General features: G+C 38.5%; 1 protein-coding gene across 3 annotated transcripts; it reads right to left on the bottom strand.

Annotated features, from left to right (window-relative positions):
• creb5a (cAMP responsive element binding protein 5a) lies at positions 1 to 27,503 on the bottom strand. 3 transcript variants are annotated; one of them, XM_062990193.1, is made up of 12 exons: positions 27,471 to 27,503; positions 22,048 to 22,119; positions 21,792 to 21,885; positions 15,925 to 16,034; positions 15,087 to 15,271; positions 13,276 to 13,351; positions 12,166 to 12,246; positions 4,569 to 4,904; positions 4,240 to 4,461; positions 2,590 to 2,689; positions 2,401 to 2,461; positions 1,793 to 2,321 (listed from the first exon to the last, which is right to left on the bottom strand). In XM_062990193.1, the coding sequence occupies exons 2-11, from the start codon at positions 22,099 to 22,101 to the stop codon at positions 2,442 to 2,444; spliced, it is 1,278 nt and encodes a 425-aa protein (XP_062846263.1). In that variant the 5' UTR covers positions 22,102 to 22,119; positions 27,471 to 27,503; the 3' UTR covers positions 1,793 to 2,321; positions 2,401 to 2,441. The 3 variants fall into 3 exon arrangements, with proteins under 3 accessions (XP_062846262.1, XP_062846263.1, XP_062846264.1); XM_062990192.1 differs by lacking the exons at positions 1,793 to 2,321; positions 2,401 to 2,461 and adding an exon at positions 1 to 122; XM_062990194.1 differs by having other exon boundaries at positions 1,793 to 2,461.

The following is a 27,503-nucleotide window of genomic DNA, read 5'->3' as shown; positions in this document are numbered from 1 at the left end:
TTAGGAAGCAGAATGAGAGTGTGTGACAAGGTGTTGTGTGTGTGCTGTTGTAGTGCTGGATGTTGAGATACTGTTGTGTTGGATGGCGTGCGTCTGGATTGGACTTCCTGTTGGGCTGCCCACTGCAAATCAACGTAACACAGTAAAATTAATAATAAAGTTTTGTGCATATTAAATGTGAGCTTGTGCACTAACCATACAGAGGTACTTAAACAGGTACATACACAGTGCACGCAACTCTTTTCTCACATGTATGATCATCACAGCCTGGATTTGTATGGGTTTCACTGTAAAGTAAATCATGCACAGTTTACTTAAACTGTCTGCACAAACCCAATTTATAGAATTCGGAAGCTGAGTAGGAGAAAGGATGTCCATTGTTTTTAATTTAATTGTAGTTTGTTAATATATAAACATATTTTGAATTAGACAAGTTTATAGATTTTTTTTAATGCATTTTCTCCTCATTTTCCTCCCGATTTAGTGCACTCAATTTTGTCTTCCGCTGCTGAGAGATACCAGATTGCCTCCGAGGAGAGCACGTCGCTGCACACGCCTCTTCCGACACGTGTACAGCCCTCCTCTTCTCACCCCTGCATTCTGCACAGACATCTCTTCCGCCAATCACGGTCCTTACACAGCGTATGAAGACCCACCAACCCACATAGTCCGGCCCCTACCCTGCAGATACAGTGGCCAATTAGTATCTGCTGCAGGCACTGCCAATTATGCCCACCAGATGGCGCCCAGCCGACCAGGGGCAACACCGAGTTTCAAACCCAAGTTTATAGAATTTTTTAACTGTTTTCGATCCCTCATATGGCACTGCATGAGTAATCGCCATAGTACTGTGATAAATACAGCCACATTAGCTCAGTAGTACTTCAGGAAGTTGTTGTCACTTAACAGTCTGTTGCTGCAGTTGGTCAATGAAAATATTAGAAATCTTTTCAGAAAAATCTAAAATGGCAACAATTTATTTGTAACACCCCCATCCCTACTTGCTAGTTTAGTAAATGATTGAGGAACCTTCGACAACTATTTTTAATAGTCTACTTACTTTATGATTGACTAAACTACATTTCAAGGTATTTTTCGGGGCAGTTGTAGCCTAGTGTACAGTGGAGCCTATATTAAAATGGCCTGAAAGAATGTGCAGAGGAAGTGTAGTGTTGAGAAAATGAACAAATCTATTACATTTGTTGTTGTATAATTACTCCTGCCAGTAGCTGTCACTGTGTATCAGACAGAGGGGACAGTGAGTGAGTGAGAGAGAAGAAGAAATTCGGCTCAGTAAAGTAGTCTTTCTTTCATGCAATTACAGCTACTAAAATAAATTAGGAAATAATAGAGAAATATAGAGAGTTATTGTTGTTTCTAGTAGATACATTTTATAAAAAAAAAGGAAATTTATTATGGTGTATAGTACAGTACTACTACTGTGTATTGTTATTATTGTTTATTACAGGAATGTCTATTCTATAATTTAAGATTTAAGGGAAAATATACTTACAAAAAAGACCATTTAAGAAATTAGAAAGGTTAGGTAAGGGGGTGGTTTGGGAGGTCTGGCACAGATTAATTCTGTTTACATCATTTCTTATGGGAAAAATAGGTTTAACTAACGAACATTTTGACTTAAGAACAGCCCTTTGGAACCAATTAAATTCGTAAGTCAAGGGTCCACTGTATGTACTTCATTGTATTAGAAAAAAACTTGAAAATATAATTATTTAAAAAATTATTTATTTTTATTTATATACAAATAAAAGCAGTGTATAAAACTGAATAGTTGTAGGGCAATGTATTAAACGCTGACTGAATGTTGTTATGGTTAGGAGATAGACTACCTCTGGCACAGCAGTGTCACATAAAAATGGAACCATATGGAACTACTATAGTAGTGTGTGTAGCTATGGTATAAATGCCAGAAAATGTGTTGAGTACACTCAAAGTAAAGCAGGTGCTCCCAAATACACAGCTGAGTCACATTATTATGACCACCAGCTAATATCCACCGTGTGCAGCACGGACAGCAGCTAGACGGGCTAACTCAATAAGGTCCTCGTAGGTTGTCACAGGTATCTGGAGCCATGCTGACTGCAGTGCATCTCACAGCTGCTGGAGGGTGTGTGGGGGAGGATCCATAGAGCGAACACGACGATCGAGGTGGTCCCATAGGTGCTCAATTGAGTTCAAGTCTGGGTAATTAGGGGGCCAGGGTAGTACTTGGAAGTCTTGGTCATGCTCTTCCAACCAGAGTTGGACATTTTTAGCCATGTGACATGTCGCATTGTCTTGCTGGAAGATTCCATCCGCCCCTGGAAACACAATTTTACCCATGGTACTTTCACCCATGACAGCAATGAGGGATATATGTGCAGACAGCCTATCACACACCTTATACTCCCACCAAGCCAGCTCACGAAACAGGACTTTCTTCATGAGCTATGCACTGCCGCTGTTGAAAGTAGGAATTGATCATAATAATGTGACTTGACTGTGTATATACAGTATATATGTATAAGTATGAGGTAGGTGTAACTAATAAACCTGATACCATGTACAGTATATGCATGCCTTACCCACCTTGTGTTACTTGTTGTCTCTCAGTAACAGGGCAGTCTTTATGAGCCAAAAGAAGCTGCTTTAGTTGAATAACCTCTGACTTGAGCAGTGTTACTTCATTCTGGAAAACAGTTTGGAAGACAAATTACAGATCATTACGGATCTAGAATTATTGGCTTTACTGGTAAAAAGGGGTAAATAAAGGTCAAGCAAAATGTATAAACCATAATATAAATTAAATAACTGTAAAGAAAAACTATTAAATATCAAACAAAACCACGTCACAATATACATATACACTGACCAGGCATAACATAATGACCACTGACAGGTGAAGTAAATAACGCTGATTATCTTTTCATCACGGCACCTGTTAGTGGGTGGGATATATTAGGCAGCAAGTGAACATTTTATCCTCAAAGTTGATGTTAGAAGCAGGAAAAATGCGTAAGCATTTGAGCGAGTTTGACGAGGGCCAAATTGTGATGGCTAGACAACTGGGTCAGAGCATCTCCAAAACTGCAGCTCTTGTGGGGTGTTCCCAGTCTGCAGTGGTCAGTATCTATCAAAAGTGGTCCAAGGAAGGAACAGTGGTAAACCAGCAACAGGGTCATGGGCGGCCAAGGCTCATTGATGCACATGGGGAGCGAAGGCTGACCCGTGTGGTCCGATCCAACAGACGAGCTACTGTAGCTCAAATTGCTGAAGAAGTTAATGCTGGTTCTGATAGAAAAGTGTCAAAATACACAGTGCATCGCAGTTTGTTGTGTATGAGGCTGCCGTAGGCCAGTCAAGATGCCCATGCTAAGCCCTGTCCACCGGCAAGGGCACGTGAGCATCAGAACTGGACCACAGAGCAATGGAAGAAGGTGGCCTGGTCTGATGAATCACATTTTCTTTTACATCACGTGGATTGCCGGGTGCATGTGTGTCGCTTACCCGGGGAACACAAGGCACCAGGATGCACCATAGTGCATCCTGGTGCCTTGTGTTCCCCGGGTAAGCCTTGGAAGAAGGCAAGTTGGTGAAGGCAGTGTGATGCTTTGGGCAATGTTCTGCTGGGAAACCTTGGGTCCTGCCATCCATGTGGATGTTACTTTCACACATACCACCTACCTAGGCATTGTTGCAGACCATGTACACTCTTTCATAGAAACAGTATTCCCTGGTGGCTGTGGCCTCTTTCAGCAGGATAATGCACCCTGCCACAAAGCAAAAATGGTACGGATACCACAGCACAACTTCAGGGGTCTAGTGGAATCCATGCCTCAATGGGTCAGGGCTGTTTTGGCAGCAAAAGGGTGACCAACACAATATTAGGAAGGTGGGCATAATGTTATGCCTGATCTGTGTATATTGATGTACCTTTCACCCAATGAATTGGACCCACACCAGTGGTCACCTGATCACATGCTTGCATTTCTGTATTACTTTTTTAATTTTAGTTTAATGTTTAGGAACTCTAAAGAGGCCTTAATTTAAGTAAATTACCCTTAATTCAATGTTAGATTTCTTTCGTATTATAAAAACCTAATATTTGAAAACCATATTTCATAACCTTTTCATTTTTACCAAGGGTGTGAATATTTCTGAAGCTCCCTCACTAAAACACAAGACTACAGAAAGATCATTCTAGTCAGTGAATGGTATATAGTACGAATGTTTCTTTACTTGTAACTGCAGGTTTGTGTGTGTGAGTTCCTCTGCTTTCTTTTCCAGTGATGTCACCCAGACTTTTCTCTTCTGTCTGCAGCGAGTGGCGGCTGCCCTATTTCTTTCCAGAAACTTCCGCCTGCGCTCATCTGGATCATCATCCGCTGTCCTCCTGCGTTTTCCCCCACTTGACTGGGGAGGAGAATGTACACACGCTGTGTTTTTAGGAACTGGAGAAATCTAAAAACAAGAAAGGAAATCTTTAAACTAAAATAGTATTAGACTAGAGTATTAGATTTGGTATGATCAAATACCAAAACAGCAACTATACCAGCTAGACCAGCTACCTGTGAAGGACTTGGGTGATGTGCCATGTGGCTGGCAGGTGGATTGGCAGGGCCTGGGTGTTGGTGTGCAGGGGGAGAATGGTGGGCACAGCTATGCGAATGATGCTCAGGACTTTGATGATGATGATGATGATGATGTGCATGCCTTTGCTGTGATTGGCCAGGACATTGTTGCTGATACGAATGATGAGGAGGAGATGACATATGTGTCAACGGTAACACCCCTCTTGAATGTTGTGGAGCTGGTGCTGACATCATCTCTGTCATGTGATCCATGGCATTTGAGTTCCCACTGGAAACCACTGGGTGTGTCTGACATGGCATGACCTTTAACCTCTAAGAAATTGAGTAAATAAAAACAGATAATTGGCACAGCTCTCATGTTTTTATTTATTTATTAATGGTATAAAGATGTGAACTGGTATATAGTATAAGACAAACTACACTATGGTATGGAATAATTTATATATCATAAAAGGTTTGTGGCACAATGGCACCGCTAGCACAGTGGGTGCCACATAGCAACATTAGTCTGATCCTCATCTCCGATTGCAGTCCAAGATTTACATGTCCCCTCTTTGTTAGCAAAAAACCATGAATACAGTTAATTTGTTAATCTAAATTGGTGCGAGTAATGCCTTGCAATAAATTGGCATCTAATTTGAGGTGTATTCCTGCCATGCTACCTTAACCAAAATGAAGCAGTTAGTGAAAATGAATGAATAGATGCAAGAATAAACAGCAGTAATGACAAGACGTTTTCATTCATCACAAACAACAAAAATGATTGTAAAATAGCAATAAAATAAAATACAGCAAATAGTAAATCACATTGATTTTACATTGTTCTTGATTACTTTTGCTGGCTGGTATTTGTATACATAAAGTTAGAAATGAGTGCCCCCTAGCTTACTTTGTTTACAAATGCATCAGACACACACTGATTAGCCATAACATTAAAACCACCTCCTTGTTTCTACACTCACTGTCCATTTTATCAGCTCCACTTACCATATAAAGGCACTTTGTAGTTCTACAATTACTGTCTGTAGTCCATCTGTTTCTCTGCATGCTTTGTTAGCTCCTTTCATGGTGTTCTTCAATGGTCAGGACTCTCCCAGGACCACCACAGAGCAGGTATTATTTAGGTGGTGGTATGAGTGGAAGACACAGAAATGCTGCTAAACACCTCACTGTCACTGCTGGACTGAGAACAGTCCACCAACTAAAAATATCCAGCCAACAGCGCCCCGTGGGCAGCGTCCTGTGACCACTGATGAAGGTCTAGAAGATGACCAACTCAAACAGCAGCAATAGATGAGCGATCATCTCTGACTTTACGTCTACAAGGTGGACCAACTGGGAAGGAATGTCCAATAGAATTGACAGTGAGTGGACACGGTATTTAAAAACTCCAGCAGTGCTGCTGTGTCTGATCCACTTATACCAGCACAACACACTACCACACCACCACCATGTCATTGTCACTGCAGTACTGAGGATCATCCACCAATAACACCTGCTCTGTGGTGGTCCTGTGGGGGTCCTGACCATTGAAGAACAGAAACAGAAGGACTACAGTCAGTAATTGTAGAACTACAAAGTGCTTCTATATGGTAAGTGGAGCTGATAAAATGGACAGTGAGTGTAGAAACAAGGAGGTGGTTTTAATGTTATGGCTGATCAGTGTATAAATATGGTTGCTAATATAGGTAAGAAATGTAATATTAGAAACTAGCTCCCTAAATAATATTTTTTTGTCTTTTAATATTTCATGTATTTTTGTAAAAACAATCTAGAGCTTTGGACTATATCAATATTATTTTTATTGTAAACAGTCGGTCACTACAAAGTAAAGATATGGTAAACAACCACACAACCTCTTTGTAGGAACTGTACCACTGCACTAAATAATCCATCTGTCAAAATCCATCTGTCAAAGACATTTGATGAACTGCCTAATAGGTAAGCACTGATATTATCTTTATTAACAAATGGTATGATTAACTGTTTAACCATCCAGTCAGATTTTCCATGGTTCCTCAGTTGAACCGATCACAAATCACTGAGTCAGACAGGTGGTTGCCATTGAAACCAAAATTTGCTTTGATGTGTTTGTTGATTCTGAAAATACTGCACTCCTGCCAGTCATGCAAGTCATGTGTACGGCTGGATGGCTGAGTATGATGCTTAAAAAAACAGTAAAATCTATTATTAAAAAAGAGAAATATGTGGATGGTGACATAAGTGGTTTACACAAACTATATTAGCTTTTCATACATTTCCAGACAGCATGTCTGATAATAGGTGAGCTTAAAACAAAGCTTTGCTGCAACCTGGGGGTCGAGCGTCCAATTCCAGTCACTGAGAACAAAACCAACTTCAAAAGTTTATTACCACCCCAATTCCAATGAAGTTGGGACGTTGTGTAAAACATAAATAAAAACAGAACACGATGATTTGCAAATCCTTTTCAACCCATATTCAATTGAATACACTACAAAGACAAGATATTTAATGTTCAAACGGATAAACTTTATTGTTTTTTGCAAATATTCACTCATTTTGAATTTGATGCCTACAACACATTACAAAAAAGTTGGTACCCGCACTCTTTTACTACGAAGCCACGCTGATGTAACACGTGCAGAATGTGGCTTGGCATTGTCTTGCTGAAATAAGCAGGGACGTCCCTGAAAAAGACGTTGCTTGGATGGCAGCATATGTTGCTCCAAAACCTGTATGTACCCTTCAGCATTAATGGTGCCTTCACAGATGTGCAAGTTACCCATGCCATGGGCACTAACACACCCCCATACTATCAGAGATGCTGGCTTTTGAACTTTGCGCTGATAACAATCCGGACAGTCCTTTTCCTCTTTGGCCCGGAGGACACAACGTCCATGATTTCCAAAAACAATTTGAAATGTGGACTCGTCAGACCACAGGACACTTTTCCACTTTGCGTCAGTCCATCTCAGATGAGCTTGGGCCCAGAGAAGCCGGCGGCGTTTCTGGGTGTTGTTGATATATGGCTTTCGCTTTGCATGGTAGAGTTTTAACTTGCACTTGTAGATGGAGCGACAAACTGTGTTCACTGACAATGGTTTTCTGAAGTGTTCCTGAGCCCATGTGGTAATATCCGTTACAGAATGATGTCGGTTTTTAATGCAGTGCCGCCTGAGGGATCGAAGGTCACGGGCATTCAATGTTGGTTTTCGGCCTTGCCGCTTACTTGCACAGATTTCTCCAGATTCTCTGAATCTTTTGATGATATTATGGACTGTAAATGAAGAAATCCCTAAATTCCTTGCAATTGCACATTTAGAAACATTGTTCTTAAACTGTTGGACTATTTGCTCACGCAGTTGTTCACAAAGTGGTGAACCTCGCCCCATCCAACTGAGCCTTTCGGGGATGCTCCCTTTATACCCAATCATGACACTCACCTGTTTCCAATTAACCTGTTCACCTGTGGAATGTTCCAAACAGGTGTTTTTTGAGCATTCCTCAACTTTCCCAGTCTTTTGTTGCCCCTGTCCCAACTTTTTTGGAACGTGTTGTAGGCATCAAATTCAAAATGAGTGAATATTTGCAAAAAAACAATAAAGTTTATCCGTTTGAACATTAAACATCTTGTCTTTGTAGTGTATTCAATTGAATATGGGTTGAAAAGGATTTGCAAATCATCGTATTCTGTTGTTATTTATGTTTTACTTCATTGGAATTGGGGTTGTACAAGTTTATTACAAATTAAATTTGGCTCAAACTCACACACAGACTGAGTACAGAGAGTGAAGTGACTGAAAGCCAAAACAGAGAGGATGAGAAGGAGCATTTTCCCCACAAGCTATTCGGGTCCTCAACCAAAATAGCAATAAGGACTAATTTACACAAATCTAAATTTATATATATATATATATATACTGTATATATATATATGTGTGTGTGTGTGTGTGAGAGTATATATACTGTAGATATACAGTATGTGTATGTGCGATATGTATATGCATGTATACAGGTGTTATGTATATGTATATATATATATGTGTATATGTATATAGATTTGTGTTTGTGTACAATATTTACAACTCATTGCATCATGTTGCACAATATAGATTCAGTATTATGTTCAGTTCTTGCACAACCGTTGTCACTTTTGCACACTTGGTTCACTTTTAAATTTTAAAACTTTTCTATTTTTGTATAAATATATATTTTTGTCTACTTTGTCTATTTTGTAGCTAATGTGGCCAAGCAGTCACTAAAGCATTTCACTGCCAGTTGTACTGTGTATGACTATGTATGTGACAAATAAACCTTGATTTGATTTGACTGCTGTCTCACACATGCTTTAAAAATAAAGTATGAAAAATAAAAATAAACCTTTGCAAAACTACCTATATTATTTTACTTGCCACATTTTAAATTCTGTTATATTCTAATTTCAGTAGTAAAGGTAAAATCCTACTTCATTTTGGATTTTGGATAGCCTGAAGGAAAGCAGGGACAAAAATAAATTCTTATTATGCTTTTTTTTTTTCTACGGATTGAATATTATTAGAACAAATTATTTCAATGTTTAACAAACTATTAATGTCATAGCTAGTCTAACTAGTCATAGTTATACATTGTATGTTGTAGTAGTTATATTTGACTATTTTCTGTGTCATTGTGGTCTGACTGCAGATAGAAGCAGCTTTATTTTCCTAAAAAAATATGTCTTATTATTAAGCAGTTTTTTACTACAGTTACAGAAACACAGTTACAGTCTATTAGCCTTTTGTAGTAATAAAAACTCTTATGTTTTATGACATTTACTACTCTGTGTCATTGCGGTCACTTTCTTAACCGCTTATCCAATTAGGGTCGTGGGGGGGTTACTGGAGCCTATCCTAGCTTTTCAATGGACGCAAGGCACACAGTGACACAGTGATAACACCAGTTCATCGCAGGGCAGACACACGTACACACACATACACACACCCATTCACCTATAGGGCAATTCAGTGTCTCCAATTAACCTGACTGAATGTTTTTGGACTTTGAGAGGAAACCAGAGTTCCCGGAGGAGAACATGCAAAGTCAGCACAGAAAGGACCCGGACCGGACCGCCCCGCCTGGGGATCGAACACAGGACCTTCTTGCTGTGAGGCAACAGTGCTACCCACCGAGCCACCGACAATCACATAACACCAAAATAATTTTTTAAATATTGGTTACACATCTGTCATCTCTGCCCCATCATTTGTATCAGCGGCACTGCTTGGTCAGTTACATCAAACTTGTAATTAGTTTAATTTGATTAATAAAGTGTTATAGATCATACATGTTGTTTTTTTAAATGCATATTTAATTCCTAGCAGACAGATTGTGTAGTAGTATAGGTTGTCTTTTGTCTATAAACTATCACTCTTTACAATTTTCCCATAGTACAGTAATGTACCCAGCCACCAGGTAATGAAAAAAATGGTTTAGCAGATAATTTACTGTATCTTTATCCTGAATTGAAAATAAAATTACTGTGTTTTAAAAATGGTTTTGTTTTTCTACTATTGTAATTAGATCTACTGCTTTTACAATATTAGATTATTTTAATACTTTTAATACTTAAGAATGAGTAATATAAGATACTCCATAAGTTTCTTTAGACTTTACTTAAATCGTTTAGTATAAATAAAAAAAAGCATTAAGACTTTTAAGTATGAGTGTTGGGTACTTCATACATCACTGGTTTTACGTCTGTGATGGCTGAAATCTCTGTGACAGCACACACACACACACACACACACACACACACACACAGACAGGGCACACAAAGTTTGACAGTCAGTCAGTGAGATGATAACCAGATTAAGAGTATGACATTCCAGCAGCTCAGCTCACAGAAAATGACATGCAGGATTTATGTTTATATGTATAAGTGTGTGTTCATTTCATTATAGTGGTAATTAAGGTACTGCTCAGTCTCAGCTCTACAAGGTAGCCATGCTGTCTGGAGATGAAGCTTTGTTTATTTATAAGTCTGTTTAGTCTGTGGTAGATTGGTTTTGTAGTACTTCTCTTTGAGCTGTGAGGTCAAAACCAAGGACTGATGGGCCATTAAGTAAAACTCTTAACTCAATTGCTTAACTATATGCTTGTACTGTATTTTACCTCAGATGTCAGTAGATTTTTAAAAACTTAAGTTTTAGTGAGCTAGCTTTGTAACATAAAAATGGGTGACAAATTAAAGGAAATATTAGATAACTAAGTGAGGAAACAAACATAACAGATGCTATACTTTCAGGCAGGTATAATAAAGTGTTTGGGTCCACTTGTGCCCTTAAATTGAAGGGTCACTTCAAATCAATATGATGTTATTCTGACTCACTTTATTAATTTTAAAGAATATTTCTAGTATGATGGGAGTGGTCTCTTCCAGTAGGACAACACCCAAAACTAAAGGTCATCTGTCACGGAATAGTTTGATTCTGATTCAAGCATAACAATTATATACCATCCTTTCAGATCTTAACCCATTTGACCATTTATGGATAAATGTTTTGTCTACATCAATCTATACCAAGGTGCATTGAAGCTGTGGGGGCTTGTGATAGCCCAGCAGATTCCTAAAGCTAAACTAAAATGCTGACATTTATTTGTCATGTGTCTATATGTAGATGTCACATTTACATTTACAATTTCGGCATTTAGCAGACGCTCTTATCCAGAGCGACTTACAGAAGTGCTTTCATAGTACTTCATGTTATTTAATGTTAAAAATCCATTAGATTAAATTAGATAAGACTTTATTGTCATTGTAGTTATACAACAAAACTTTGTTTCATTAGTCTTTTATGCATTTATGAAATGAATTGATCATTAGGTTGTAACTGGCCCACCTGCTGTATAGAGCAGCAGGGGCATGGATAACAGTGTCATGCCCACCTGTTATTCCATTATGGGTTTCAGAAGGCATAGAGGCGCAGATGACTGACAGTGCTGGTTCTTCAAACAGTAGTCCATGCACCTCATTACGCTCATTATTTGTGTCCTTGAACTTTTCTGAGGCTCAGTCGCTAGGCTTGTCTTTGCCCAGCTTTTTTTTTTTCACCAACTCTTTTGCCGGCATTCTTTAAAACTTCTCCAAGGAAGTCAGCCAACAGTTCATTACCTTTTGAATTTTGCTGTCAAGAGGACACTGCCTTGGACATGAGCAAAGATTCCCAGTTGCCGGTGGATCGAGTAGGCACTGGTGGCACCAAATTTTCAATCTTTTTCTGTCTTATCCATCCTTTTCTCCTTTCTGTGTGGTCTTGCATTTTCACTTGGGACTTATCATTGATGCACTTGTGGGGCACCCCTGCAGTTCTTTACTCCTACTAACGTACTTGCCTATACATTTTAATGTTCTCTCTGCTTTGGGCTACAGATTTCAGTTTGGTTGTCTTTTGTTTTTAGTTGTTTTTATTTTGGCCAGTTTTTATTTTGGCCAGTTAGTATTTTTCACCTGCCACAATAAGGATTCACCTTGATTAAGTATCCTGCATCTGTCTGTCCATCTATCAAACAGTCTACATAGGTGTGATGTTAAAAGGAATGTAAAATGCATTACCTGAAGTGTTAGGCATGATCCAGAGTGAGTGGGCCCAGGAATTCCAGGCATGCTGGAGTCCATTGTTAATTGGGAGTTCATCTGGCAAGACATCAGTTTTACAAAAATTACAACACACACTGTAGTTTATCACACAAACAAAGCCTTCAATAAGTTGTGAAATAATTGGTATAATTCACAGCTTAATTAATTTACAATGTGTCTTTGTGCATAAAGAAACAAAAAGCCTTGTCTTTACACTACATGGCCAAATAATATGTGAACACTCTTTCAATTACTGTGTTTAGCTATTTCAGCGACACCCATTGATAACCAGTGCATAAAATAATGCATAATCTTGTAACCAAGACAAATACTGGCAGTACATTGGGTCATACTAAAGAATGTGCAACTGTCACAGAATGCCACCTTGACAACATTTAAGTTTCAATGTCACAAAGTTTCTGGCCTCAGTAGCTTACAAAACAGGAGCTAAACTTCTCTACTTAGTTACAGCGCTTTTTGTCAAACAGTTTTTGGAAACACACACATTTTGCTAAAAGCATCATAAATTGGAGGTTTATTTCTGAGTTACATACAAGACTAAGCGTCAGATCACCATATGCATAACAAGCTTTAGGTGGAATAAAGTACACTGCTATTGGAATAAAGTACACTGCTATTAGACTGGGCAGGTGTAGCCTAGTGGTTTAGGTACTAATCCAAAGGTCGCTGGTTCAAGAGCCACCACTGCCAGGTTGCCACTGTTGGGCCCTTAACCCTCAATTGCTTAGACAATATACTGTCACAATATACTGGATAAAAGCACCTGCTAAATGCCGAAAATGTAAATGTAAATGGACTTTGTGAAGTGAAAAGTAAAAAGCATATGGTGGAATCATGCTTTAATATCTGACACCCATCCCCACCCCCAAAGCCTCACCTGCAATGGATGTGGCTGAAACACGTGAAATCCGTAATTTGAAGGGGTGTTTGCATACTTTTGAATGTTGTAAATGTTGTTAAAAAATTTTTGTTTCATGTGTATTTATATAATGATAGTAAATTGAGACCATGTAATTAAGAAAGGTGCATGTTTTATAACAGCCTAATCTGGCACATTTTACTCACGTGCATTGTAGAAGCTGCTTGCATAGCACAAGGTGCAGGAAGCTGTTGCTGGTTGTAGAGACAGCCTGCTGCTGAACTTTAGTGAAAAACACAGATATTTATACAGACAAAATAACAATATATTACCTAAAAAGCAGTTTAACCTTGAAGTGACTAAATGAGCATTGCTAACAGAGGTGCAAAGATGTTTTATATTAGATTAACCACAATTAATAGCATGTTGTATTTTGTCATCTATGTATTTTCATCATTTAGCATGTATGCATGTATCAGCATCTCTAACAATTAACACTTTAATATGTGAAGTTAAAGCTAAATAAGGCAATAAGAAGAAGCATAATAGTGTTTGTGTGACTTGCAGGTGCATTAGTTAAGAAAAAAATAAATTTTACAAGGGTAACCATCTCTGAAGTCACAGCATTGCATGTTCAAAATGGACAAACAGCATCACGCAAGAACGCAAAATCTTATTGACAAGGATAGGCAGATGTTGCCAATGCCTAAAAAAAGGCAGTCACAACATAAAAGCAACACAATCCATGGTACTGATGCCATTTCTGTGGCGCAAACATGTGAAAGGTTAGAAGACCAGACTGGTTTGTGCTTACAAAAAAGGCTCTAGTACCTTAAATACCAGCAGAAAATTATCTCAGAACACACAACACATAGTAGCTTAACGGAGATACGGAGATAACCAAACCTGCAAAAATGGCAAAAATGGGTGTGAACGGCATCCATCAATGAAACCGATTTGCCTGGTGTCAATAGTTAATCTGCTGAAGGAAGTGTTGCTGTCCATGTGCATCCATTTATAGGCACAATTTACTATTTCATGATCACTACCTTCAGCATGATAATGCAGCACATCACAAAGTCATCTAAAAATGGTTTTATGAACATGGCAATGTGTTTAGTGTTCTTGGTTCTGGGGCCTATCCCACAGTAACACCCTGGTCTCCAATTAACTTGACCATGTTTTGGACTATGGGAGGAAACCGGAGCTCCCGGAGGAAACCCACAGTCACGGGGAGAACATGCAAACTCTGCACAGAAAGGACCCGGACCTCCCTGCCTGGGGATCAAACCCAGGACCTTCCCAAAGGCAACAGTGCTACCCACTGAGCCACTGTGCTGCTCTGTACTGATCAGTAAACCAAAAAATTGCTTAGTGTTAATGTAAAATGATGTTCATGTAAAAATAAACTTTTGAATAAATTTTTTTAAGAATGTAGTTTTTAGGAATGCAGTTATTGCAGTTTTTATAATAACAATAAAGGAACTTGTATTGTTTAGGGTTTTATACTGAGGATGAAAAAGAGGAAGACTTACTGAGAAAGACTTAAAGAGGACACTTTTTGTAAAACTTTAAATGTGTAATGGTATAAGTAATGTTTTTACCAAAATAAATGTTATTAAAATTTTATTAGCAACATATATTATTCTGAAACATATGAAGCATCATACATTTTTGGAAACTGAACTGACAGTGTGTACCACTTAAAATTCTAATTAAACTAAGTTTATAAAATTAAGTTTATGGGAAGTTCCTGAAATCAGACTGCAAAATAAAGATATCCAGCTCCTTCATTCCTTAAGGAACAGGAGGACTTTTCTTAAAAGAATGATTCAACGTCCTATCACAAAAAATATGGACTTGATAAACAGCATTCCAAGAAAAAAACTCACACTGTTCTACAGATAAAGGAACGTCCAACAACTTATTAGCTCTTTGATTTATATATTATTGTGGGTTCATGTTATTTTTTCTATTCCCTTTGGTATGTGTGTAGATGGGTGTGTACTTTACTCACTGTGTGTTGGGGGTGCTGTGGGTGGAGTGGCGTGCCACAGAACAGTGAGAAGAAGCGTGAGAGCTCTGTGCATGGAGATGGTTTTCATGGAGCTGATCTAGGGCACATTGTCGTTGCTGCTGCTGCTGCTGGAACACTTGACAGTCACTCTGTCTTGAAGTCAGTGAATTCTGAACTGCAAAACTCTATAGGAAATAAAAGAGAACACAATGATGACTTTTCTTCCACCCAAAATACAAGCTATTTTTAGAAATGTCTCCACTTACTCTTTCTTAGTGGGACATAACTGTGTTACTCCAGCAGTCACTTTTATTTAGAGACATGTAAAATGTGCAGGAGGAAATATTTACAATGTTTGAGATTTACAATGGCAGAGGTAGAGAAAGTTGGCATATCCTATTTACTAATCACATTACATAACTATTGACTGGGTAAACTGATTTTTTAACCAATGCAACTAGACATCTGGTCAAACTGGTAATCTGGCAAGAAGGGACTTAAGGGAGGTAAGAGAAAACCTGATGGTTAGTCTAAAAGAGCTAACACTGTAGTGGCTTCCGGGCAAGAATGTCCTGGGCGGCTTAGCCAAAGTCTAGAATTACATCTTATCAAAGATCTGTGTAGAGACCTAAAGATGACGGTTTACACACGCTTGCCATCATCTTTAAAAAAAACCCCACACATCTTGAGAGTTTTACTTCATCTCTATGGGTGATTGAGTAAGAGCTAGCAAACTTTTATTTAATCTTTTCATTTTTTTATTTATTTTTTTGTAACTATAAATTCTAAGTACTTGTGTTCTTTTCAGTCCTGTTTGTAATTTTGTCATTTTTCTCACCTGTTTGATGTCTTCTTCCTCTTCTTCTGATGTCTGATCTAGCTCAAGGTCACTAAACAGCCCCACCTCTTCACAGTTTCTTAGGAAGCGTGTTGGAGTCGGAGTCTGATCTGTACTCAATAAAAAAAAACCACAATATTTATCAAAAATACATCAGTGTATGAAAGATGGAAATGAGTGCAAGATAGACTTAATATACTTTTATAGTTTAACATTTCTAGAAAACAGTTGTTAATACATACAAATCAAATGACAACATTTCTGAAAATGAAAAGCCACAGATTTTCTAAGAGCAGCACTTGCTGCGATATTAGTTTCAACATGTCCTAGCCTGAGGGACAGTGAGTAAACATACAGGATTGACAATAGTAATTATCACTGTATTATTTTTTATGGCATTGTACTATCCTAGCTTGCTTCTTTTACTCTTCTTGCTGTAATGTTAATATTACTATTATAGTGTATATAGAAAATCATCTTACAGTCAGAATCTTTACTGTTTGTTACATTACACTGTGAAAACTAAAAAGTAACTTTATCCCGCTGTACACATTATGCATTATAACTATCAACACTAAAGAGAAAATGACATTTTAAAATCACTTAGACTTAGATTCACCATTGTAAACTTACTTACATCAAACCTTTTGAACTGAACTCAAAGCGCTATGTTTGGCAAAAAAACAAACACATACTTAAAATACACCAGACCTACTGTGAAACATAGTCAAAGAAACATTATGCTATGGAGGGTTCTACTCAGTAAGAAATGGGCAATTGTTCCAGATTAAAAAAAAAAAATAGTTGCTTCCATATACACTTAATCTGCTGAGGTAAACATGTGACCTTCTGCTAGACTACTGATGACAGACAGCACAACAACAACCCCAAACACACTGCCACACTGCTTAGGAATGGGAAGGTGAAAACCAACGCTAAGGCTTGAATTCAGCTAAAGACATTTTGTTTGACATTCTCTCAATAAGAGGGCCATCTGTAGCCTAGTGGTTAAGGTACTAGACCAGTGATCAGAGGGTCGCTGGTTCAAGCCCCACCACTGCCAGGTTGCTGCTGTTGGGCCCCTGAGCAAGGCCCTTAACCCTCAATTGCTCAAACTATATACTGTAACTGTAATGTCAGTCGCTTTGGATAAAGGCGTCTGCTAAATGCTGAAAATTTAAATGTAAAAATGTAAATAAGAGGGTGCCTTCCTCTTGATGCGAGTAAGACTTCCTCTTGATAAGAGTATGACTTTCAATGAGAGATTCACTTTCTCTCGATGAGAGTATGCCTTTCTCTTGATGATAGCATGACTTTCTATTGATGAGAGTATGCCTTTCTCTTGATAAGAGTATGCCTTTTTCTTGATGAGTATGTCTTCTTTCTTGATGAGAGTATGCCTTTCTTTTAATGAGAGTATGCCTTCCTCTTGATGAGAGTATGACTTTCTCTTGATGGGAGTATACCTTTCTTTTGATGAGAGTATGCCTTTCTCTTGATGAGAGTATGCCTTTCTCTTGATAAGAGTATGCCTTTCTTTTGATGTGAGTATACCTTTCTCTTGATGAGAGTATGCCTTTCTTTTAATAAGAGTATTCCTTTACTTTGATGTAAGTATGCCTTTCTCTTGATGAGAGTATGTCTTCTTTCTTGATGAGAGTATGCCTTTTTCTTGATGACAGTATGTCTTCTTTCTTAATGAGAGTATGCCTTTCTTTTAATGAGAGTATGCCTTTCTCTTGATGAGAGTATGCCTTTCTCTTGATGGGAGTATGCCTTTATCTTGATAAGAGTATACCTTTCTTTTTATGAGAGTATGCCTTTCTCTTGATGAGAGTATGCCTTTCTTTTGATGAGAGTATGCCTTTCTCTTGATGAGAGTATGCCTTTCTTTTGATGAGAGTATGCCTTTCTTTTGATAACTGCCTTTTGTTGTGAGTATGCATTTCTTTTGATGAGAGTATGCCTTTCTTTTGATAACTGCCTTTTGTTGTGAGTATGCCTTTCTTTTGTTGTATGCCTTTCTTTTGATGAGAGTATGCCTTTTTTTTGATAACTGCCTTTTGTTGTGAGTATGCCTTTCTTTTGTTGTATGCCTTTCTTTTGATGAGAGTATGCCTTTCTTTTGATAACTGCCTTTTGTTGTGAGTATGCCTTTCTTTTGTTGTGAGTATGCCTTTCTTTTGATGAGAGTATGCCTTTCTTTTGATAACTGCCTTTTGTTGTGAGTATGCCTTTCTTTTGATGAGAGTATGCCTTTCTTTTGATAACTGCCTTTTGTTGTGAGTATGCCTTTCTTTTGATGAGAGTATGCCTTTCTTTTGATAACTGGCAGTTGTAGCCTAGTGGTTAAGGTACTGGACTAGTAATCAGAAGGTTGCCGGCTCACGCCCCACCTCTGCCAGGTTGCCACTGTTGGGCCCTTGAGCAAGGCCCTTAACCCTCAATTGCTTAAATTGTATACTGTCACAGTACTGTCAGTTGCTTTGGATAAAAGCGTCTGCTAAATGATAACTGTGCCTTTCTTTTGTTGTGAGTATGCCTTTCTTTTGATGAGAGTATGCCTTTCTTTAGTTGTGAGTATGCCTTTCTTTTGATGAGAGTATGCCTTTCTTTAGTTGTGAGTATGTCTTTCTTTTGTTGTGAGTATGCCTTTCTTTTGATGAGAGTATGCCTTTCTCTTGATGAGAGTATGCCTTTCTTTTGATGAGAGTATGCCTTTCTTTTGATAACTGCCTTTTGTTGTGAGTATGCATTTCTTTTGATGAGAGTATGCCTTTCTTTTGATAACTGCCTTTTGTTGTGAGTATGCCTTTCTTTTGTTGTATGCCTTTCTTTTGATGAGAGTATGCCTTTTTTTTGATAACTGCCTTTTGTTGTGAGTATGCCTTTCTTTTGTTGTATGCCTTTCTTTTGATGAGAGTATGCCTTTCTTTTGATAACTGCCTTTTGTTGTGAGTATGCCTTTCTTTTGTTGTGAGTATGCCTTTCTTTTGATGAGAGTATGCCTTTCTTTTGATAACTGCCTTTTGTTGTGAGTATGCCTTTCTTTTGATGAGAGTATGCCTTTCTTTTGATAACTGCCTTTTGTTGTGAGTATGCCTTTCTTTTGATGAGAGTATGCCTTTCTTTTGATAACTGGCAGTTGTAGCCTAGTGGTTAAGGTACTGGACTAGTAATCAGAAGGTTGCCGGCTCACGCCCCACCTCTGCCAGGTTGCCACTGTTGGGCCCTTGAGCAAGGCCCTTAACCCTCAATTGCTTAAATTGTATACTGTCACAGTACTGTCAGTTGCTTTGGATAAAAGCGTCTGCTAAATGATAACTGTGCCTTTCTTTTGTTGTGAGTATGCCTTTCTTTTGATGAGAGTATGCCTTTCTTTAGTTGTGAGTATGCCTTTCTTTTGATGAGAGTATGCCTTTCTTTAGTTGTGAGTATGCCTTTCTTTTGATGAGAGTATGCCTTTCTTTAGTTGTGAGTATGTCTTTCTTTTGTTGTGAGTATGCCTTTCTTTTGTTGTGAGTATGCCTTTCTTTTGATGAGAGTATGCCTTTCTTTTGATGAGAGTATGTCTTTCTTTAGTTGTGAGTATGCCTTTCTTTTGATGAGAGTATGCCTTTCTTTAGTTGTGAGTATGCCTTTCTTTTGATGAGAGTATGCCTTTCTTTAGTTGTGAGTATGCCTTTCTTTTGATGAGAGTACGCCTTTCTTTAGTTGTGAGTATGTCTTTCTTTTGTTGTGAGTATGCCTTTCTTTTGTTGTGAGTATGCCTTTCTTTTGATGAGAGTATGCCTTTCTTTTGATGAGAGTATGTCTTTCTTTTGATGAGAGTATGTTTTTCTTTTGATTTGATGAGACTATGTCTTTCTGTTGATGCCTTTCTTTTTATGAGAGTATACCTTTTGATGAGTGTATAACTTTTTATGAGAGTATAACTTTTGATGAGTGTATAACTTTATCTTGACTGGATGAGAATATGACCTTCTTTGGAGCAGAGTATGACTTTCTATTTATATTCACACTAAAAGGATCTGGGTTTTGTGTCAGTGACAGCAGTGGGTTTAAAAGGTCAGAGGTGAAGCCATTCTTTTGTTTTTGATGTAAATGATTTAGTTACTGTGGCAAAAGCTTACAGGTCAAAGGTCAAGTTGATTTTTCTGCAAGTGAGACAGAAATTCAAACATTGTCTGAATGTGAAATTAAGGGAGATGGGGAACATGAACTGTCACCTTACACAACCACACACACGCAAACACACACACACACACACACACACACACACACACTAAAAAGATAGAAACACAATGGCTCATGGTGTTTTCTTGAAACAAAACACCTTCTACAGTGATAACAGCAGAAATGTTTTCCAAAAAAGACATTTAAAAGACATTTCGAAAACACAATAAAAAGGAACAGCAATTTGTTAAAGAAAAAAGTTGTTTTAACTGATCTATTTAAATGTATTTCGTAAACATAAACAAATTTTAAATTTGATAACCTGCACCATTTTGATGCAAACAATTCCAGTTTAAAATCTGTTTATATTTACAAAACACAAACAATTTAGTCCACTTTCTTTACATTTACTCTTTAACCACTCCTGATTAAACCACTACATATTTACAGTGATTTCATGTTTCAGAAAGGGCCTCCATGCAACTTCTTTATTGGGACTCTTTTTGCTGTTAGACCTTGAATATTTTTGAATATGATTATGAACATCACCTTTATGGTGATTTGGTTTAGTTTCCTTTTAGTTTGTTCTCCAAGTTTATACAGGCAACCTGACATAGGCAGTGTATTTGCAGTGGTCGCTTCAGTGCCCACAGGATTCGTGACTTACATTTGTGTGAAAGTACCATTAATGCTGAGGCATATATTAGTGTTTTAGACAGCATTATGCTGCAATCAAGTAAATGTCTTTTCCTGGGAAATCCACGGTTATTTCAGCAAGTTCAGGCCTCATTCAACACATGCTACAACAGTGTGGCTTTCTAGACACAGAGTGCATGTGCTTGACTGGCCTGCCTGCAGTCCAGATCTGTCTCCTATTGAACATTTACGGGACTTTATGACGAGAAGAATCAGACAACAGTGACCTCTAACTGTTGAGCATCTGATGTCTCGTATCAAGCAGAAATGGAAAAAAATTTAACTTACAATAAAGCAACAATTAATATTCTCAGTATGGGAAAGATTTTAAAATGTAATTAATAGGACAGGTGATTTAACACAGTGCCTTAACTTCTTTTGAGTGTGTTGACGTCAAATTCTAAATTTGTTTATAATTACAAAATAATTTGTAATTTGGCCAGTAAATTTTTTTTTCTGTGTACTTTTGTCAGTTCAATAAAGATAAGGATAAAGAATAAAGACAATTAACAAATCAGATTCAGATGTCCCAAATTTTAGGGTTATTATTATTATTCCTTTTATAAGGGGCAGTGGTGGCTAGTCATGTAGCACTCGTACCACACAGCCAAAGGGACCTGGGTTCTTTTATCTAATATAATTCTTATATCTTATAAAATTGTCATGTTTTTGGTTTTCTATTTTGGATTTTCTTTGAATATTTCTTCTTTTTTTTTTTTCAAATTGGACATCCAGCTATGGTCTGGTTCCCTCTCCAGGGTGTATTGTGCTCGACGTTGCAAGTATAAAGGAAACACTGTCAAGCTGAAACTGAGAGGACCTTTCCCAAACTGTTGCCACTGTAAGCATATTATTATTTTATATAAATCTGTTAGCAAGAGACATGACCAAAACAAAATAATTAGTAGCAGCATCCACACACCCACACCCCTTGTTGACATTTTCCATACAGTCCTAAAATTGGCACTGTGTTGAGAAGAACTTTGATGTCTTACCTGACAGTGGGTTGTCACACCTGATTGAGGGGAATTTAAGGGTCATCTCATGCTTGTGTCTGTGTATGATCAGGTGATCTTCTCTAGAGAAACGCTAGAGAAATAAGCACAGATGCACATGAAAAACTACTACATGAGTCTATGTAGTTGCTCTGCTTGCAGTATATTGTTATCAATACAAAAGATGCAGCTGTAATTTTAAACAACAGTAGTTAAAATCAGTGGGTAAAAGCAAAGGTGACCAGTTGTGACTCACCTGAGCGCAGCCAGGAGCATTGCATATGTATGAACCACCCTGTTCAGTGTTCATTACTGAAACCTGAAGAGCCTACACACACAAACACAGACACACACACACACACGAAGCTAAATACATAAGATGGTTCAGTCCACCGGCATTCAGGTGGTGCAATGGTCTATTACACTAGTCCACCACTGCTGAGTTCAAATGATTGGTTATGTATAAAGGAGAGGAGTCCAAAGCCCTGTGACCATTGTGATGGATTGTCACCCTGTCCAGGGTATTCCTGCGTGTGACCAGTGTTTCCTAATGAAACCAGACCTATTGTGGCCCTGACCAAAAGAAAGCAAAAATAAAACTAAAATTAAATTAAATGAAAATGTTTGGATGTCCTCAACAAAGGCAAAAAGGATACTCACTAATCAAAAATAATAGAAGGAAAAGAAACTAAAACATGAGACAGAAAACAAAGAGATACCATTGCAATAACATTTAAAGTGTTAAAAAAGGCCTTTAGCACTTTTCTTATAGAGGGTATCAGTCTTGCATTAAATTGCCATCATTCCACTGCATGTACAATGTTGTATGCATGTCTGCACAGTGTTATATTAGAGTTGGCGTGGTCTGGTCCGGAGAGCGCAAATGCATCCCTAGACCAAAAAAACTGTTTAAATAGATCAGTAAATAAATGTATTTATAGTGTCTAAGAATCTGTCTAGGTTTTTTCTGGGACACACACTATAACTGATCTGAAGAGACTCATTGGCACTGGAGTGTTTGTTATATCAACACACATCAGCTGATTAGACCTTGTAAAATGTGCCTATAGGATTGCATATGGTCATAACATCTTTTTTCCTCCCTTTAAGACTATTAGATTTAAAAAGGCAGAGACCTAGTCTTAATTCAGCACAGATTCATTGCCTCTTAAAATTGTTTGAGTAAAATGTGGCTTTTTAAATCTAGTTACCTTTTACATAACAAAAAATGTCAGTAGGTGGACTGACTACTTTAAAATAGTTTTTTTTAGTTAAATTTTTTACTGTAAGCATACACTGATCAGACATAACATTAAAACCACCTCCTTGTTTCTACACTCACTGTCTATTTTATCAGCTCCACTTACCATATAGAAGCACTTTGTAGCTACAATTACTGACCATAGTCCATCTGTTTCTCTGCATGCTTTGTTAGTCCCCTTTCATGCTGTTCTTCAATGGTCAGGACTCTCCCAGGAGCACTACAGAGTAGGTATTATTTGGGTGGTGGATCATTGTCAGCAAAGAGTGACAATGGCATGGTGGTGGTGTGTTAGTGTGTGTTGTGCTGGTATGAGTGGATCAGACACAGCAATGCTGATGGAGTTTTTAAACACATCACTGTCCCTGCTGGACTGAGAATAGTCCACCAACCAAAACTATCCAGCCAACAGCGCCCCGTGACCACGGTTGAAGGTCTAGAAGATGACCAACTCAAACAGCAGCAATAGATAAACGATCGTCTCTGACATTAGATCTACAAGGTGGACCAACTAGGTAGGAGTGTCTAACAGAGTGGACAGTGAGAGGACACGGTATTTTAAAACTCCAGTAGCATTGCTGTGTCTGATCCACTCATACCAGCACAACACACACTAACACACCACCACCATGTCAGTGTCTGCAGTACTGAGAATGATCCACCACCTAAATAATACCTACTCTGTGGTGGTCCTGACCATTGGAGAACAGGGTGAAAGCAGGCTAAAAAGTATGTAGAAAAATGGACTACAGTCAGTAATTGTAAAACTACAAAGTGCTTCTATATGGTAAGTGGAGCTGATTAAATGGACAGTGAGTGTAGAAACAAGGAGGTGGTTTTGATGTTATGGCTGATCAGTGTAAATGTGTATGTAAATATGTCATGCACCACATTCAATTGCACCCTGACTAGTATTGTATTAGCTGTGTGTCAGCCATAGCCATAGTCTCCAGATCCTGCTGTGAATAAATAGACTGCTTAAGATGAATTAATCAATTTAACACTGGTACCTTAACTGCGCAACACCTCAATGTCTGAGATTGTATAATTTATGTTTACTAACCACTTTATCCTGGTCAGGATTTTGTTGGGTCTAGAACCAGTGAGACACATTGGGCGCACGGTAAGAACACAGTCTGGACAGGGTGTCAGTCCATCATGCATTATTCACTTGCTTACTCACACACCCACAACTACAAACAATTTAGAGTAGCCAGTACAACTTTTGACGTTGTAGACAGGGAAACCAAAGGACCCACACAGACACAGAAAAAACCCACAGACATTGACCAGAAAGAAGAATCAAGCCCAGATTTACCACTGTTGAAATATATTTTAGTTTATTGGAAAACACTTATGCAGAACCAAAATGCAATTTGAATGAGGTTGTGGGTAATATGTTGGGTTAAATGTTTTATTACTTTTAAATACTGCATGAAAATTTTTTCTTGAATTAATGAATAAAATGTTCACTCAGAACTTTATACGCCTGTAGTTCCTGTTGAAACCATTACTGCAGCAAGAAGAACTGTGCAGACTGATTTCTGTACCACCCTCTCTCACTTTGTCTCATTCTCTCTGTCTCTCACTCATTGAGTCATCTTAGTAATCCAGTCTTTAACTGTCTAGTCGTGACTTTAAATGCGCCCCCAAACATACAGTTTAATCCATTAGGACTTTTTTTCCATCAGACTCTATTAGCTTAGCTGTGACATTGTCAATTTGTTTTCATTGCTAGGGGTGTGTTCATGGTCAGCACCGGACCCACCACATCCTTAACCAGGATAAAGCGGCTGTTAAAGAAGAATGGCTGAATGCCTTCATTCATTACATTATCAACTAAATCAGACTGTCAAACCAGCCTGAAAAATGACATCATGCATCACCTCTTTGTAACTGAGGCTGATGCTGGCAGGACCTCAACTGACCAGACTGAGATTCAATCTTAATGTGAGAAGGTACAGTGTATAAAACAATATATAAATATATATATATATATATATGTATATTAAACAAAACAAGTGTTCTAATCAATAATTTAATTAACATAATTATACCCAAAAAGCTAATTAAAAAGGCACTGCATGGGTGCACGGGTAATTTAGGTAAAGTGATTGCCAATTGACAGTGTGTATTGGCTATGAAATACCTTTGGAAACTAACAGAATTCCAAGCAGGCCAAATAGTGTGTATTTAAATTGCAGGTGCATCAGTGGTCGAAAGTCAGATCTCACTGGCAGGGACTGACATCACATAAAAAATGCTATTCAGCCAAAACTGTGTTCACAAAAATAACCACAAAAACATACACTGATCAGCCATAACATTAAAACCACCTCCTTGTTTCTACACTCAGTGTCCATCTTATCAGCTCCACTTACCACATAGAATCTATTGCTGCTGTTTAAGTTGGTCATCTTCTAGACCTTCCTCAGTGGTCACAGGACGCTGCCCACAGTGCGCTGTTGGCTGAATACTGTTGGCTGAGGTGTTTAAAAACTCCATCAGTGTCGCTGTGTCTTATCCACTTATACTAGCACGACACACACTAACACACCACCACCATGTCATTGTCACTGCAGTGCTAAGAATGACCCACCACCCAAATAATACCTGCTCTGTAGTGGCCCTGGGAGAGTCCTGACCATAAAAGAACAGCATGAAAGGGGCTAACAAAGCATGCAGAGAAACAGATGGACTACAGACTCAAAAATGTATGTTGTGTGCTTCACAAAGCAGGACAGCCTTTCAGAAACCTTTTGTAGTGTCAAATGTCCACCAAATTTAGTTTGAAGGATGCCTGGAACCCAACAATGTCCTCTGCCCCTGATACATATTGTGTGGGACTTATAACAGTATGGACACATATCTTTTAAATATATGTCCTATAATTGTATATATTAAGGTACCAGGTGCACACTGTGGTGATGCTATAAAAAAGTCTTTAAGAAGTTTAATATTGTCAAGCTGATCTTCACCTCCATGTTTTTTCATAAAGAATGCACCGGACCTGCTGCTACTCTGACCATGATGAGGTGGTTGGTGAAAATAATTAAATCAGTAAATTATGTTTATTAAATTCTGCATGAATCAGTGTTCTGTCCAGGTGGTGTTACTTGCTTTGGTGGTGGTACTGCCTAATTCCAGGACCAAGTCCTTGGCCAGGCCTAGGCAGTCAGTAAAAATAACTGGCCATTTTAATAAATAAAAACAATTGGTTTTAACTAATATAAAACATTATTATTATTATTATGGCATCAGCATAACTGGTATGTGATATATAAAAACTCATTCATTCACTTTCTTAACCGGGGGGGGGGGGGGGGGGGGGGGAGCCTATCTCAGCTTTAACTATGGGCGCAAGGCACACAGTAACACCTTGGACAGGGCCAGGGCCGGTGCTAATGCACCACCCCCCCCACCCCCCCCGAGATTTTTTCACCGTGGGAATTAGAATTAGACACACACATATACACACACCTATTCACCTATAGGGCAATTCGGTGTCTCCAATAGCGAGGACTGTGGGAGGAAACCGGAGCTCCCGGAGGAAACCCACGCAGACACGAGAGAACATGCAAACTCCACACAGAAAGGACCAGGACCTTCTTGCTGTGAGGCGACAGTGCTACCCACCGAGCCACCGTGCCACCATGCATAAAAACTGTTCCCATATAATATTTATTCATCCTGCATTTATTTCTTTTTAGCAACCGCTTCATGCTGATCATGGTCAAGGTGTATCCGGTACCACCTGAGAATTGGTGTACTGCTGGAATACAAAAAGGATAGGGCTCCATGACTCATAACAGAGACTCACTTATTCACACTCATTCAGATTTATAAGTACTTTAGACCAGCCAGTCGAACTACAGTCATGTTTTGAGGGGTTGCAAAACAGAGGGTTAATGGAGTACCCATAGGAAACACACGTGTGCACAAACACGCGAAATCCTTCACAAACAGTGAACCCCGAACCCTGCATTCTGATCCTGTGCGGTACCCACACGTTATGTCTCAGTGGTACAGTGTGACTATTCATGTACAATGTTTTACCCCACAACTCCTACGATTGTCAAAAATGACCTGGTTACGCTATTGTACAATTACTTAACACACGCACTCACGCACCGAGGTTCACCTGACCGCACAGCAGGAGCTAAGTGACAAACCTCCACCCCAGAAAATGAGTCTTAATACGTGACAGGTTGAAAAAGTTGATGAATGAGTGAGTTCAGTGCCTGTATCAGGCTGTCACTGCTCTTAAACCAGACTCAGCGTTCATCTTTAAACTCCACAGTGTGACCCGCTCGATCAGTTCTCTAACAGTAAGCATGCACTCTGAATACACGTTCTCCCCATAGTGTATTTAAATATCGGATCATGGACAGTAGTAAAATAGAGTAAAATGAACTTACCTAAAGGCGCGCGCGGATTGAGATGAGCTTGGC

Source organism: Trichomycterus rosablanca, chromosome 2 (assembly GCF_030014385.1).
Source record: "Trichomycterus rosablanca isolate fTriRos1 chromosome 2, fTriRos1.hap1, whole genome shotgun sequence".
NCBI lineage: Eukaryota > Metazoa > Chordata > Actinopteri > Siluriformes > Trichomycteridae > Trichomycterus > Trichomycterus rosablanca.
The sequence above is the reverse complement of the archived record's forward strand: the minus strand, read 5'-3'. Positions and strand labels throughout refer to the sequence as shown.

Coding starts and splice junctions, on each gene's coding strand:
- creb5a (XM_062990192.1), bottom strand. CDS start 22,101: ATGAACACTGAACAGGGTGGTTCATACATATGCAATGCTCCTGGCTGC. Junction 16,035..21,791: donor GTGTGACAACCCACTGTCAG/GTAAGACATCAA, acceptor TATTGAGTACAG/ATCAGACTCCGACTCCAACA. Junction 15,272..15,924: donor AGGAAGAAGACATCAAACAG/GTGAGAAAAATG, acceptor TATTTCCTATAG/AGTTTTGCAGTTCAGAATTC.